The 14319-nt window shown below is 45.3% G+C and overlaps 2 protein-coding genes across 2 annotated transcripts; one reads left to right on the forward strand and one right to left on the reverse strand.

Moving 5' to 3' along the window:
* Positions 1-312: 312 nt before the first annotated feature.
* Positions 313-7578, reverse strand: mppe1 (metallophosphoesterase 1). The gene is made up of 9 exons (XM_028964376.1): positions 7185-7578; positions 6196-6304; positions 5122-5225; positions 4780-4860; positions 4585-4693; positions 4291-4368; positions 3470-3592; positions 2412-2552; positions 313-824 (listed from the first exon to the last, which is right to left on the reverse strand). Exons 1-9 carry the CDS (start codon positions 7571-7573, stop codon positions 645-647), a joined length of 1314 nt encoding a protein of 437 aa, XP_028820209.1. The 5' UTR covers positions 7574-7578; the 3' UTR covers positions 313-644.
* A 2208-nt stretch (positions 7579-9786) lies between these two features.
* Positions 9787-14011, forward strand: impa2 (inositol monophosphatase 2). The gene is made up of 8 exons (XM_028967792.1): positions 9787-10214; positions 10914-11047; positions 11284-11388; positions 11940-11985; positions 12078-12186; positions 12274-12382; positions 12482-12633; positions 13177-14011. The coding sequence occupies exons 1-8, from the start codon at positions 10134-10136 to the stop codon at positions 13305-13307; spliced, it is 867 nt and encodes a 288-aa protein (XP_028823625.1). The 5' UTR covers positions 9787-10133; the 3' UTR covers positions 13308-14011.
* The last annotated feature ends 308 nt before the right edge of the window (positions 14012-14319 follow it).

The following is a 14319-nucleotide window of genomic DNA, read 5'->3' on the forward strand; positions in this document are numbered from 1 at the left end:
GAACCCTAAAGAGAAGTTAAGAATACACTGACAGCTTTATATATGAGTATTGTGGCTAGGCAACAATAGTGCTGCAGTGGCTTTATGTCAAGTCGGCTCCTGCTGCCTTGGGTTGAAAGTGAGCATTTGCAACCCAACAACATGGTGTTGCAGTGCAATATCCTTGTTCTGAAATGCAGCCAATGGGAATTCAGTCTTATTATTGCTAAAATATTTAGAAATATCAAAAACAACTTACCAATCCAAAAAATTAATTTGCCATGCTGAACATATATATCTTTGTCCACTAAGAACATGACGTAAAAGTGGATATAATTTACATCTTTACATTTATTTATATAATTAAAAGTCAATTTGTCAGTAGGTATCACCAAAACTATGAACAATACAATTTCTGACGTTCATTTAATGAACAAAAATTCACCAGGGGTTGCAGAATTTCAGCTGGCTAAACAAACATCACGAGAACATGGGAAGAGGAATGTTCCTATGGGACATTTTGAATGTAAAGCTTAAATAAAATTTTTATATACTATGAATAAATATTTAAAGATTACATAAAACCCTGTTCCAGTGCAAGATTGTGAACATCCCCAAAGGTTCTTCGGTGCAGCTCAGTTCAGCTGTGAACTGGAGGTCTGAGGTCACATGGACTTGTGCTTTCCCATCAGGCCACTGAAGCTGATTGTTCCCCGGAAGAGATGGAAGTGTCCGAGTGCGATGAGGAGGATGGCGAAGGCGCTGCCACAGTACACGGCAATCACGCTGCTCTCCTCGGGCAAGAAGCATTTTGAGAGGAGGAAGTCAGTGGAGTTGAACGTGCCCTACATCAGGGGTAGAGACAGAACAAAAGATCAACATATTCTTGTAGACACCAAAAACTGCAGCGACAAGCTACTTTTATTGTTGGGATTCCAAATACATTTGATAGACCACATTTTTTATTAGAAGATTTTGGTGATAGGCTAGATTCTTAATATTATTTCAATAGCAAATACACTGCTCAGAAAATAAAGGGAACACTTTTAACAAGACAATGTAACTCCAAGTCAATCTCACTTCTGTGAAATCAAACTGTCCACTTAAGAAGCAACACTGATTGACAATCAATTTCACAATCAATTGTGCAAATGGAAAAGACAACAGTGGAAATTATAGGCAATTAGCAAGACATCCCCAATAAAGGCGTGGTTCTGTAGGTGGTGACCACAGAACACTTCTCAGTTCCTGTGCTTTCAGTCTGATGTTTTGGTCACTTTTTAATGATGGTGGTGCTTTCACTCTAGTGGTAGTATAATACGGAGTCTGCAACCCACACAAGTGGCTCAGGTTGTGCAGCTCATCCAGGATGGCAAGCTTGTGGCAAGGAGGTTTGCTGTGTCTGTCAGCGTAGTGTCCAGAGCATGGCCAGTACATCAGGAGGCAGTGGGTTAGTAATGGTGTGGGGTGGCATTTCTTTAGGGGGCTGCACAGCCATCCATGTGCTCGTCAGAGGTAGCCTGACTGCCATTAGGTGCCAAGATGAGATCTTCAGACCCTTTGTGCTGGTGTGGTTGGCCCTGGGTTCCTCCTAATGCAAGACAATGCTAGACTTTATGTGGCTGGAGTGAGTCAGCAATTGAGCACATCTCTCCATCCACCAACATCATATTGCACCAGAGACTGTATAGGAGTTAGAGGATGCTTTAGTCCAGGTCTGGGAGCAGATCCCTCAGGAGACCATCCACCACCTCATCAGGACCATGTCCAGACGTTGTAGGGGGGTCATACAGACACATGGAGGCCACACACTACTGAGCCTCATTTTGACTTGTTTTTAGAATATTACATCAAAGTTGGATCAGCACGTACTGATTCCAAAACCAGATCTCCACGGGTTGATAAATTTCCATTGATAATTTGTGTGATTTTGTTGTCAGCACATTCAACTGTAAAGAACAAAGTATTTAATAAGAATATGTAATTCAGATCTAGGATGTCTTACTTTTGTGTTCCCTTTATTTTTTGAGCAGTGTATATTAATTTGTCTATTCTAATTGAATGTGCAATTAATAAAGATAACACCCAAACCAAACTCAAACGGACTGTTACTTTTACCAATCTGGCAACACTCAATCACCGCTTAACCTGCACTAAAGTCATGGGTGTTAGAGCCTATGCCGGGTCACTGGGCACAAGGTAGGGACTCACCCAGGTCTGGGTCTGTGGCCCACTGCAGGGCATGCACACACACACCTACTGGACAAAACCTGCACCCACTTAAACAAAAAATTCTATCAAATGAATCTTGACATTAATGGCCCCTTGATGTGCCACTCTTCCTGTGTTCTGCACAGAGCATTTCTTTTAAAAAGTGAAACTTATTAAAGTCTTGTTTCCTCTGAAGGCCATCAGCAGCGCGGTGCATTTACCATGATGAAACTGGGGTTATTGCGGTTTCTCCAGCTGAAGGAGGGAACACTAATCTCTGGGTACTTGGAGTCATGGAGGATGTGACAAGCGCTGTGGGTGTGGCCACTGAGGATGAGCCGGGGCTTGAACCACCACAAGAGCTGCAGACAGTGGGACATTTTACTATTAGTGCTTTTGTCATGTCTGATACAAAAACAATGCATCTGTGTTTTAAAGGTCTCCTGACATGTACATTTTTTTTTCTTTTATATCCGTCTTATTGGTCCCCTAATACTGTACCTGAAGTCTGTTTCAGAAATTTGGTGCACAAATTCCAGTACCACAATGAGATTTAGCCAGGACGTCTGTAGCTCTAAATGATAATGAGGAGGAGAGACGGCTATAGAAGTTTTGTGGAAATGGCATCATAAACACCATTCACCAACCACAATATTTGGCGCAGACCAATAAATCCCCTTGTGACAACATAACGGCCTGAATTCCAGATCAAACCGTCTGAGCTGCCACTCTCTGAACGGTGAAGCAGAATGACCAAAGCACTTTCTATACATACCGACATTTCTATCCACTGCATGACCATAGATAGGCTAGAGGAACTCATAATAATGTTAAATAATCTCACAAAGAGAAATTTTCATGTCAGGGCACCTTTAAATATAAAGAATTGGGCATTATATTCCAACAACAATAAATGTTTTCCTGAACACAGAATATCTATCATATATTAAACACATGCTGACCACACACTACCCCCCAACTGGCCAAGTACTGACTAAATGAACACTGAACTGAAACCTGTTCATCTACGTTAACTGGAATGTTGTAACATTATCATCCAGTGTAAGGTTCAATCTTGCCGTATATGCACAAAAGTGACTTTTAGATTTTATTTAATTTTTTTTTAATACAATAATCATTCCTGAGTAAAGAGTGGTCCACCAACACCAGTCCTGTGGTCAGAAACTGGCTACTGATGAAGGCCAAGAACACAGTCGAGCAGCCAGGCTGCTTGTTTAAAACCGCACAAGACAGTAAAACGTTTGCGGGCGCTACTCACCCTCTGGGACACCTCCTGTGACAGCACGTCGTAGCGCTCATGGAAGAGCTGATGGCGGTCCTCTGGGGGCGCCGCGTCCTGCCCTGAGCAGTCAGCGTCACTCGGGCGGTACAAAGGATAATGCTAACGTGACAAATAAGTCAGCAGTGATGCAACAAGAGAGAGCAATTGCAGAAAATTGCTATGCCATCCGTTCATCATACGAAATGTGTCGTTTTTCATTTATTTATATTGTGGTCTATGTGTTATTACTGATGTTTCCACCTTCTGAATTTTTGTCTGTGTGTGGGGTTGGGAGAAGGGACACTTTCGTAATGTTACCTTTGTTAATGTTTAATAATTTCAAATTAATGCCTGTAAATGCTTTTTGTTTTAAAAATGTAATAGATAAATCACATATATACATACACACACACACACACACACACACACCCCTTGTATGGGTATTCCATGTGTATTAATGTCCACTGGAATGGAAATCCATAAACACTAAACTGCCTATCACAAAACAATAGACTATTTAAAGTCCAGTGTATGTCCCATGAATACATGAACAATGGCAGGTCTATTCAGAAAATACCTGATCCTCGCCAACCTTTGTATATTTAGGGTTCATTTGATCCGTCCGCAGAGGACAGTGTTTGAACCGGTTAAACCAGAAATGTCTGTGCACAGTGATTCAAAATGCGTCCCTTCATTACCAGCGGCAGATTGTAACATGAAAAACGAGTGCTCGGATGCGTATATCTAGTTATTCTTTGTTGTAGATCTGCACTAATGGATGGTGAACGGACACATATGCGCACAAAACAATACTCTACCTGTAGTATGATGGGAGCTGCAGCGGGAAACAGCTCAGTATCCTGGCAACGCTGTTTCATGCCTTCCAAACGGCGGCCCTGAACAATTGAGAACCTGCTTAACAGGAGAGTCGAAACGCGACATGCAACCGCTGCAACACTTGGGGACAGGCACTGAGAGTGGACAATCTGACCCCGCGTCTGGTTGCGAACACCACCAGCCTCAATAGAGCTCAAGTGCCACACCCTCCCCCATCCCAGAACCTTGTTAACGCGATATAGACATGAACGGATACACAGGAGGAGCATTATTACCTGCGCCGAGCAGTTGAGGGCGTGCGACAGCCTGTGCAACTCGTTCTCCACGCTCTGGCAGATGGGACAGCGGTCCCCATGCAAGGCCACACTGTTCACCAACAAGAAGCTGCGCAGGAAGCACGACGCGTGATAAGGACCCATTGAGGTACGTCTTCCTTACCCAAGGCCGCGACACGGCCGAAGCAGACTTACTTCACTCCTCTTCTGGACAGGATCCTGGCAGACGTGGCATTGAAGACCTTCTCAAAGCGCTGCAGTTTGTGCCATGTCATCCTGAAATGCACAGGTGAGACAGGGGACATCTAAAATGGCTCAAGTGAATGCCAAAATACCAATCAGGGGGCAGCGGCTGAAGCAATACGGCTGAATCTAGGCTTTTTAAAAACCTATTTCCCTCAAAGGACACTAAGCTTTGGATATTAAGTATGGACATCACAGTATAAACGTTCCCAACATAGCTACAATTTGATGTGCTTCACACAAATCCACTGCTGTTCATTCAAATGCTTCTTTTTATTCCAGCTCTTGACATACTCATCATGGAAGCCTATGTCATGGTTCCCAACAACGACCACCAGCTCTGTGCTGCTGGGATGGCGGAACATCCGCCTGAAGCGGCCCACGTCGTAGTTCCAGTCCTGAGGAAGGAGCAAAGAAGCAGCCATTCATCACTGCGGATGTCAATGAAAGTTATTGTTTTTTGTATTTATCCCATCACCATTTTGTGAGCGGGGAGCAGTGTGTGGGGACGGTACTCGTTGGCACCTTGGCAGATTGGGATTCGAACCGGCAACCTTCCGTACCCGCTTGGCCGCCACTGGCCCACTGTTAACGGAAACCGCTCTCTACCTCAGCTCTGACTCCGCAACCGACACCTCCCGACAGAGACTTTATTCCACTCAGTTGGGCGCACGTACATGTAGAGATGGCAGTGGTGGCCTAGCAGTTAAGGAATTGGCCCCATAATCAGAAGGTTGCCGGTTCGAATCCCGATCCGCCGAGGTGCCACTGAGCGAAGCACTGTCCCCACACACTGCTCCCTGGGAGCCTGTCATGGCTGCCCACTGCTCACCAAGGGTGATGGTTAAATGCAGAGAACACATTTCACTGTGTGCACCGTGTGCTGTGCTGCTGTGTATCACAATGACAATCACTTTATGTACAGCACATTATGTAACAAATTAAGAATCTTGCACAACAAGTAAAACAAGCAAAGTAAAGTACAGCAGATATGATATCCTCTTCTCAATTATGTAAAAGTGCCCTTAACAGTTATCTAAAAATAAAAAACCCACCATGCACTTACTATGGTCTGTCTGTGTGTGTGTGTGTGTCTGTCTGTCTGTATGTGTGTGTGTGTGTGTGTGTGTGTGTGTTTTAACCACAGGAAGTCTATGGCAGCACATGTTTTGAAGTGAGTCTGTGAAGATCTGGGATCGTATTTATATCATATTTATAGTCCTTGCAGAGAAGCAGACTTCGGTAAGACAGACACTGATTTGTTGTTATATGTAATGTTGCGGAAAAAAAAAAAACGGATTAAAGCTTCCCGGAGTTAAAATGTCCAAAAAAAGGTCCAGATGTGCGGGGCGGCCCAGATGTCGCTACCTCGGTGGAGCTCCATTTTCCCTCGTCGAAGACGTCCCCCAGTATGAAGACCACCTCGGGTTTCAGGGCCCACAGCGCCGTCTGAAAAGCTCTCTCCATCTGCCACTCCCTGCGAGGGAATAACGCACATTTTAAACTTCTTACTTCTACGCTTGCTAGAAGTGCCAATTATTTATATTACATCTTACAACCCTTATGCACTTGAACTACATGTACGAAACATTTATGTATGTTTATATATGTAATATAGGATGGTAGTAACACACTCGCATATGAAAGTGAAAAGCGAAGTGATTGCCATTGTGATCACTGAAATGTGTCCTCTGCTTTTAACCATCACCCAGGCGCCCGGGGAGCAGTGTGCGGGGATGGTGCCTTGATCAAGAGGACCTCAGTGGTACCTTCTGATAACAGGGCCATGTCTTTAAATGCTAGGCCACCAGCGCATATGAACCAGAAGACCCAGGTTCAAACCCCACTGACCCCTGAGCGAGTGTCTCCAGGGGGGGACTGTCCCTGTAACTACTGATTGTAAGTCACTCTGGATAAGGGCGTCTGATAAATGCCGTAAATGTGATAAACATTATGCTGCTCATCATCAGTTTCACACATTAACAGGCCGGTCTATTCTCTTACAATGACTGACTACGGAGGTTCTCTTTCCCCTGAATCCCACCGGACCAGTCAGACTGGTTCTACGTGGAGTGACAGCAGAGGAACTATTTTAAGCACTGACAAAAAAAAATTAATCTGATTGCAGCCCCATGCACGCTCAGCCAGGTTGGGCGATTTCATAACCACATTCACCGATATTGATGTAAGCCCCCTAAGCCCTGATATTCCCAGATTCTGCAGATTTCCTTTACATTTGCAGCATTTATCAGCATGTATTATTTCCTCTGCCCTCGTGGAATATGTAAAGCACTCATCACACGCCATAAATGGTAAATAAATGCCTTTGCATTTGGGCACGCGTGGGAATAATTTACCGTCGTAATTTGTCGAACCAGTGTCCCCTGATCGCCCCCAGGAGATGCGTGTCCGACAGGAACAAAGCACGGAGCGGCGGCGCCTCTTCCTCCTCCTCCTCCTCCTCCCGCAACTCCGGCCACGAGCATCGCAGCACGGCGGTGTAATAAATCAGACACTCGCAAAACAGGACCACGGCGCACACGGACACGGCCAGCGAGGCGGCGAAGCCCAGCCCGCACCTCCCGCGGGGAGCGTGCATGTCCGTGTCCTGGCGCCGCGACGCGACGCCACGGGCTCGGCAGCCGGGTGATGGAGCTCCGCGTCCTCCCGCCCCCTCCAAAAAGAAATACACGCATCCGACCGAACCGGCCGCTCCGGCTTTACCCACGCACACGCGCACGTCCATCCAGACCGGATGCGGGAACGGGACGCTGCGTGGGGGGGGGGGGGGGGTCCATGCGGCTCAGTTCGGACCGGCGCCTTCCCATAAAGAACCCCGTCTTCTGATAAGAAGTCCCTGATATGAGGGTGGCACGCAGGTAAAAGGATGTCAGGATGATTTAAACCACATTTACAGTTCAGGCCAAAAGCCTGGACACACCTTCTCATCCGATGTGTTTTCTTTATTTTCATGACCATTTACAGATTCTCACTGAAGGCCTCAAAACTATGAATGAACACATGTGGATATATAAATAGGATGGATTTATGTATTTTTGTTTTACCAAAACAGCCCAGAGGGGTACTGCCACGACTCCTACTGTACCCCAGTTTATCATTGTGTAGATGCAGATGACCTTTCCTGCCCTGTCATCCATTCTCAGTTATGAACGCATGGAAATCTAAACAGAAAACTATTAAGAGAAGATTATTGGATAAACTGATCTTTTATTAGTCCTTTAGCATTTGCCAAGTAAAGTAAAGAGAAGCAAAAAAATAAAAAAAAACACAGACAACTTTTCGACTGTATAATATAAGCAAATAGTCGTAGAAAAGAAAAACTGTGAATGTGAGCTGTAAAAATAAAAAATGTCAGTATATACATAAAATATATATTTGTCAAATTTTACTTATGTAAATGTTCTGTTTCCGTATGCTTAACTTCATCCTAATCCTGGCATAATCAACTTGGCGGATTGGGATTCAAACCTTTTCGGCAAATTCGGCAACCTTTTGATTACAGTGAAAGTGAAGTGATTGTCATTGTGATACACAGCAGCACCGCACACGGTGCACACAGTGAAATTTGTCCTCTGCATTTAACCCATCACCATTGGTGAGCAGTGGGCAGCCATGACAGGCGCCCGGGGAGCAGTGTGTGGGGACGGTGCTTTGCTCAGTGGCACCTCAGTGGCACCTTGGTGGATCGGGATTTGAACCGGCAACCTTCTGGTTACGGGGCCGCTTCCTTAACCGCTAGACCACCACTGCCCCAATGTTGGTAGCACCAGGTTGCAACATAACAAGATTGAAAAAGTGCAGGCGGTCTGAGTACTTTCTGACACCACTGCAGCCATCACCCAAAAATATGAAGCCATCAGCAGCCCTGACCTGTGAACAACAATCGAACATATAAGAGTCCAAAACGGTTCCTTTGCTCGTGTCTGCATCTTTAACTCTGCCTGCGATCACGTCTTTACTTCTTTCACACTTTCATGTCTCTGTAGTGCTGAAGTGAAGTGACTGTCTTTGGTGAGCAGTGGGCAGCCATGACAGGCACCCAGGGATTGCTCAGGATTCGGGATTCGAACCTTCACTTGATGGGTCCTATCCTTCTACTCTTGTCTACTTTCATCAGCTAATGTCCTCATTCCACCACTGGGTTTTCTTTGGCCTCATTCTTCTGATCCTGATCTTTGTATGCTTTCCTCCACTTCACTCTTCTTCTGTTCCAGTTTTCCTCTTCTTAAAATATGCCCACATTCCTTTTTGGACAAAAGCTACCACCATCTGACCTCCTGCATTTCTCTCTTTTATACCATACCTACCCATCGTCTCCTCATCACCTACACGTCTTCATCTTTGTCATCAATCTCACACCCCAGCTGTGGCACATATGCACTTATAACCATCATCATCATCCTTTCCATCTCCAACCACCTATAAACCTGACCCAGCTTCCCTTCCACCTGGTCTCCTGCACACACAGTCATGCTGCCAGTGTTTCCTGCCCTTGCTCCTCTCCTCATGATTCACCTCCGTGCCTTAATCCAGGCCTTGACCGATTCATATCTAATAAAGTGACATGCCCGTCCTGATCTTACCCTTCTCATTTACCCCACCTCACTTGGGACCAGCCCATAGAAATACACTGGTATGTGCATCTCTAGTGGTTGGCTCATGCTTATTTATTTGTAATAATTTGTTTTAATGTAAAATGCTGCCATTTTTTTATTTAACATCTAGCGTGAATACATCTAGTCTGGTAGTCTTTTTGTTGAAAAGCAGAATAAGTATACACATGAATAAATAATATTGCATAATTCTTGTTCAAGGATGGGACGGAGATTAAAGGCGGACAGTCTCATGCGTGGTGTGTAAAACGTAAACAAGGCGTGATTGGCCCGCGGGGACCACGTGACACCTTCCTAGCCCCGCCCCGTCTGTCCGTCCGTCTCCGCCGCGGAGAGCGGGTTCGATTCCGGCGTTCCCGTCCCGGACTTCGCACTTCCAGAGATCCCGATGGTGCTCCGCGCTCGCCCGTAACCACCCGTCCGGCGACGTTTTAGAAGCGACATTCAGCAAGACGCTCGATTTGTCTACTTAGTTCCATTTTAATCCTTCCTCTTCGAAGAAGTGCCGCGATACACCGTAGCCAGCTTTAGTTATGCGACATTTTCGGGGGGTTCTGACCACACGTACACCGCGTGAACGTTGCCCGCTGAAGGTCACCTCGCGTAGGCCGCGCCGCAGTGACCGCGGCATGCTGGCGTCCCGTCGCGTCCCCCTGCCTCGCTGAAGCCGCCATGAGCTCCGCTGGGGAGGATGACCGGTGCTGGGCGGACTGCATGGACGTCGCGGTGCGGATGGCGCGTCGGGCGGGACAGGTACGGCCGTGCGCGTGAATAACGGTCCCGCTCGCCAGGCCCCTCCCCCTCTCCCGTCTTCGCCCCTCTTCTTTACCCTTAATGTCTGCAAAATGTTCAAAATAGTAAGTAGGCCATAAGGCTGCAGTTTATAATAAAACGGTGATTTAATGGCCTAAATTTGCCCTAAATTGAGGTGAGCTTGGAACAGGTTTCCCCTTTACCGCTGATAAACAGGTTATTATAGGATAAAGGTCATTTGTTTGACTGTATAAATCCTTTGTTGTGCCATGGAGATACCGGGATCAAGAAGGCAGTTCACCCAGGGCGAGGCTCGGCCATTGCACTGTGCTGACCCCTGCGAAATCCCTAAATGGGGGCATGGGACAGTGGTGGCCTAGCGGGTGAGGAAGCAGACCCGTAATTAGAAGGTTGCCGCTTCGAATCCCGAACTGAGGTGCCTGTCATGGCTGCCCACTGCTCACCAAGGGTGATGGTTACAAGCAGAGGGCACATTTCGTTGTGTCACCGTGTGCTGTGTTCAGTGTTTCACAATGACAATCACCTTCTCTTGGTTTCTGATTTTATGCCCTAAATATTTAACTTATATGAAGCTTTTTAAACAGAACCATGAAAAATGAAAAATTTTCCAGAAGTCTGGTAAAACTGACTTTGCTGCCTTTTGGGATGATTTGGCACTTTCTGCCCTACTTGCTGCAGGTCGTGCAGGAGGCGGTGAAACAGGAGAAGCGCGTGAGCTCCAAGAGCACGCCGACAGACCTGGTGACCGAGGCCGACCAGCAGGTGGAAGATCTCATCATCTCCACCCTCAGGGAGAAGTTCCCGTCGCACAGGTAGGTGCATGTGTGGTCCACAGTGAAAAGCACTGGTTACCAGTAGAACGTGTAAGTGCCTGTAGGTTAATCATGTTTGTGTTCTTGTTCTGTGACACATGGAGTATTATGTGACTCTTCCAGATTCTACAGAATATTGATTGCATTGATTTTTAAAATGAAACGTCCAGGTGACAGAAGTAAAGCAGCGCTAAGTGTATGTTGCTGCTGGACACAGTTTATTTATTTTTGAACAGGTTTATTGGGGAAGAGTCGTCTGCTGAAGGGGAAGAATGCATCCTGACAGACAGTCCTACCTGGATCATAGACCCCATTGATGGAACGTGTAACTTTGTGCACAGGTATGGATCAGCAATATTGTCACATATAAGGATATGTATGCCATACACTGTGGATATGAAAAGAGTGATAAAATGGTTTTTGTGATGCAAAAGGATGAGACCACAATAAATCATTTAATAACTTTTGCGTTTAGTGTGAGCTGTAACGCGTACAGTTGAACGGAAAAACAATTTCAGCATTCAGGCTTCACACCTTCCATCAGTTAAAGTGACTGTGATTAAACCCAAAGGTTTCGCTGTACTAGTGGGATTTCCCTCACACAAGGCTTACAAAGCAGAGCTCATTGTGGAAAGATATCGGTCAGGAGAAAGGGTAATTTTTTTTATTTTGCACAGATTATAAATCACATTAGACATTATTGTTGTGGTCTCGTTTTTTATGCATCATTAAAAATATAGCACTTAAAAATGTTTTTAATAAACGTTTTATATACACTGTGTGATCATTAACAGTATAAGTATAATTGATGATGACATGCTTACGACATCTTGCCCAGTCCCACTTGTTGGCTGAATTGTGCTACTGAATTTTTACTATTTCTCTCGTGCAGTTTCCCTATGGTGGCAGTTAGCATTGGATTTGCAGTGAAAAAGGAGGTACTTCAATCCGACTTGGCTTCAAAAGGTCTTTTGTATTTTTTCACGTTAGAAAGTTTACAAGTGATGTAGGTTGTTTTTCATGTGTTTAGCTTGAATTTGGCGTCATTTACCACTGCTTCGATGGCACACTGTACACTGCAAGGAGAGGCCATGGCGCATTTTGCAATGGCGTTCGTCTTCAAGTATCCAAGGAGAAGGGTCAGTACACATGCAAAGTTGATCATTCATCGTCATTAAAATATTTAATAAAGAATGTATAACAAGTTGACCTTGTTTTTATTTTAGACATATCTAAGGCCCTCATTTTGACAGAAATTGGCGCTAAACGGGATCCAGCCACACTGGACATATTCTTGGGGAACATGAAAAAGCTGCTGAGCGCGCCAGTTCATGGGTATTTCATACCGTACTAGTGAACAAATTACGCATTGAGTAACTAGGGCCTCGTGGTGTGCGCTGGTTTAAGAAAAAAAAAAGTCCTCTGCTCCCGCAGAGTCAGGATCATCGGCAGCTCCACGCTGGCACTCTGTCATATAGCTACGGGGGCGGCTGAGGCCTACTACCAGTTTGGCCTGCACTGCTGGGACATTGCTGCTGCCGCAGTCATCATACGGGAGGCGGGGGGCTGTGTGATTGACACCACGGGTGAGTCTCAAGACACCTTCCCTTCCCGTGCGTCATGTTGTTTTAGGCTGTAAACAAAACGTCTTCATATTTACTTGTATTGCTTGTTATAAAAGATTAAATAACTAATAAAAATATTTGAGTATCTAATCACGCTTTGCATAGTAAACTAAAGCCCTGTGGGGAGAGAATGACTTCTTGTCTTGTTGTAAACCACCACGAATGCAATTTGTAGGCTTCATTTTCATTTGATATGAGTAAAAAGAAGGCAAAGTGGCTTTGTCAGAGGAATGTGTGTGTGTGTGCGCCTGCCTGCCTGTAATGTCTCTACACAAAGAGCCTCTGTTGAAAAGGGCTGTGAGGTCATGATCATGTGGTCATGAGCCCCAGCTCTCAGCACAGTCAGTGGCACTCAGGGGAGACAACAAGGGGTCCTGTGAGACCAGCCGAGCTATCAGCCTCCTCGAAAAGAGGCGCGCCCCGCCGCTGCCTGAACGAAAATTGTTACCTTATCCGACGTTTTGGAAAGTTGTACAGACTAATTTTGAGCATTTCTGTTAAAAGGCGCTCCCCTCGACCTCATGTCCCGAAGGGTCGTGGCCGCGGGCTCCAGGGAGATGGCCGAGTACGTCGCACGGCAACTGCAGCCCATCAGTTACGAGCGGGACGACCACGACCAGGGCACTCGACCCTGATCAGACACGTGACCCTTGGACCTCCAGCATCCTGGCATTTACCTCAGGTCCCACAATCCTGCCACATACAGTCTGCGGTGTCCTTGTGTACAAGACTGCTTTTTGCACCAACATCACCTCACTTTCATGTTGCTGCGTGTTACGGTCCCCTGCACAGGCACTAGAGTGAACAGAATGCTTTAGATATATTATAGATGCCAGCATTTTAGACATGTCTAAAGTGTTTTAACTATATTATAGAGGGATTTACAAGTGTTATGTGGTACAATTGCTTTGTTGTGACTAAAATGGATGCTTCAGAAAAATCCTTTTTTAGGGCACCAGGGGGGTTGGTGTTTGACATTTGTGGCTGCTCCAGGACTAATCACTACAACCAGTTAAAGACTGAGTTAAAATGTTGAAATAAGGAACAAAACTTGGTTTGTATGGCCAGTATACAGTAGCCTTTATTGTACACTTAATATAATCCTACTGTACCCACCAGCTGTACACTGTGGTTTTAAATCTATCCACCATTGGAGACACGTCACACACATAGTTTATAGTGTTGGATTTTGGTGCACTTTACATTTTAATGCCTACTGTCTAAACCTACAGATTTTCACTGTGACAGTGATGGTAATAGACTTCATTATGTAGGTCTTCTAATGGTGGTCAATAAGAACCAACAATATTGGTCCAACAATAAAGGAACTGCATGCTCACCTCTGCCTCTGTTTTTATTTGATTACTGTTTACTCTTCACTCCACATTAATCTTAATAATCATAAATTGTATTCTAATAATCATATAACTGGTATTACAGTAATTAGGAATAACAGTGAACATGTGCAACATTTGTGACAGTGTTTCCCAACCCTGGTCCTGCCATGAATGAGTGTGGCAGGAAGCCATGTGGGTTAGAAATCTTACTGGCAGGTGTTCCTCCAGGAGGATGCGAAGGTGCTCTGAAACGACTTCCACAAAAATTAATATGTAACACAACATGAAACCAAATTCTGATGGACGATCA

Source organism: Denticeps clupeoides, chromosome 2, assembly GCF_900700375.1.
Source record: "Denticeps clupeoides chromosome 2, fDenClu1.1, whole genome shotgun sequence".
NCBI lineage: Eukaryota > Metazoa > Chordata > Actinopteri > Clupeiformes > Denticipitidae > Denticeps > Denticeps clupeoides.

Coding starts and splice junctions, on each gene's coding strand:
- mppe1 (XM_028964376.1), bottom strand. CDS start 7,573: ATGGACGTGCGCGTGTGCGTGGGTAAAGCCGGAGCGGCCGGTTCGGTC. Junction 4,861..5,121: donor GACATAGGCTTCCATGATGA/GTATGTCAAGAG, acceptor TGTGCATTTCAG/GATGACATGGCACAAACTGC. Junction 825..2,411: donor ATAACCCCAGTTTCATCATG/GTAAATGCACCG, acceptor CCCCTGATGTAG/GGCACGTTCAACTCCACTGA.
- impa2 (XM_028967792.1), top strand. CDS start 10,134: ATGAGCTCCGCTGGGGAGGATGACCGGTGCTGGGCGGACTGCATGGAC. Junction 10,215..10,913: donor TGGCGCGTCGGGCGGGACAG/GTACGGCCGTGC, acceptor TACTTGCTGCAG/GTCGTGCAGGAGGCGGTGAA. Junction 12,634..13,176: donor CTGTGTGATTGACACCACGG/GTGAGTCTCAAG, acceptor TTCTGTTAAAAG/GCGCTCCCCTCGACCTCATG.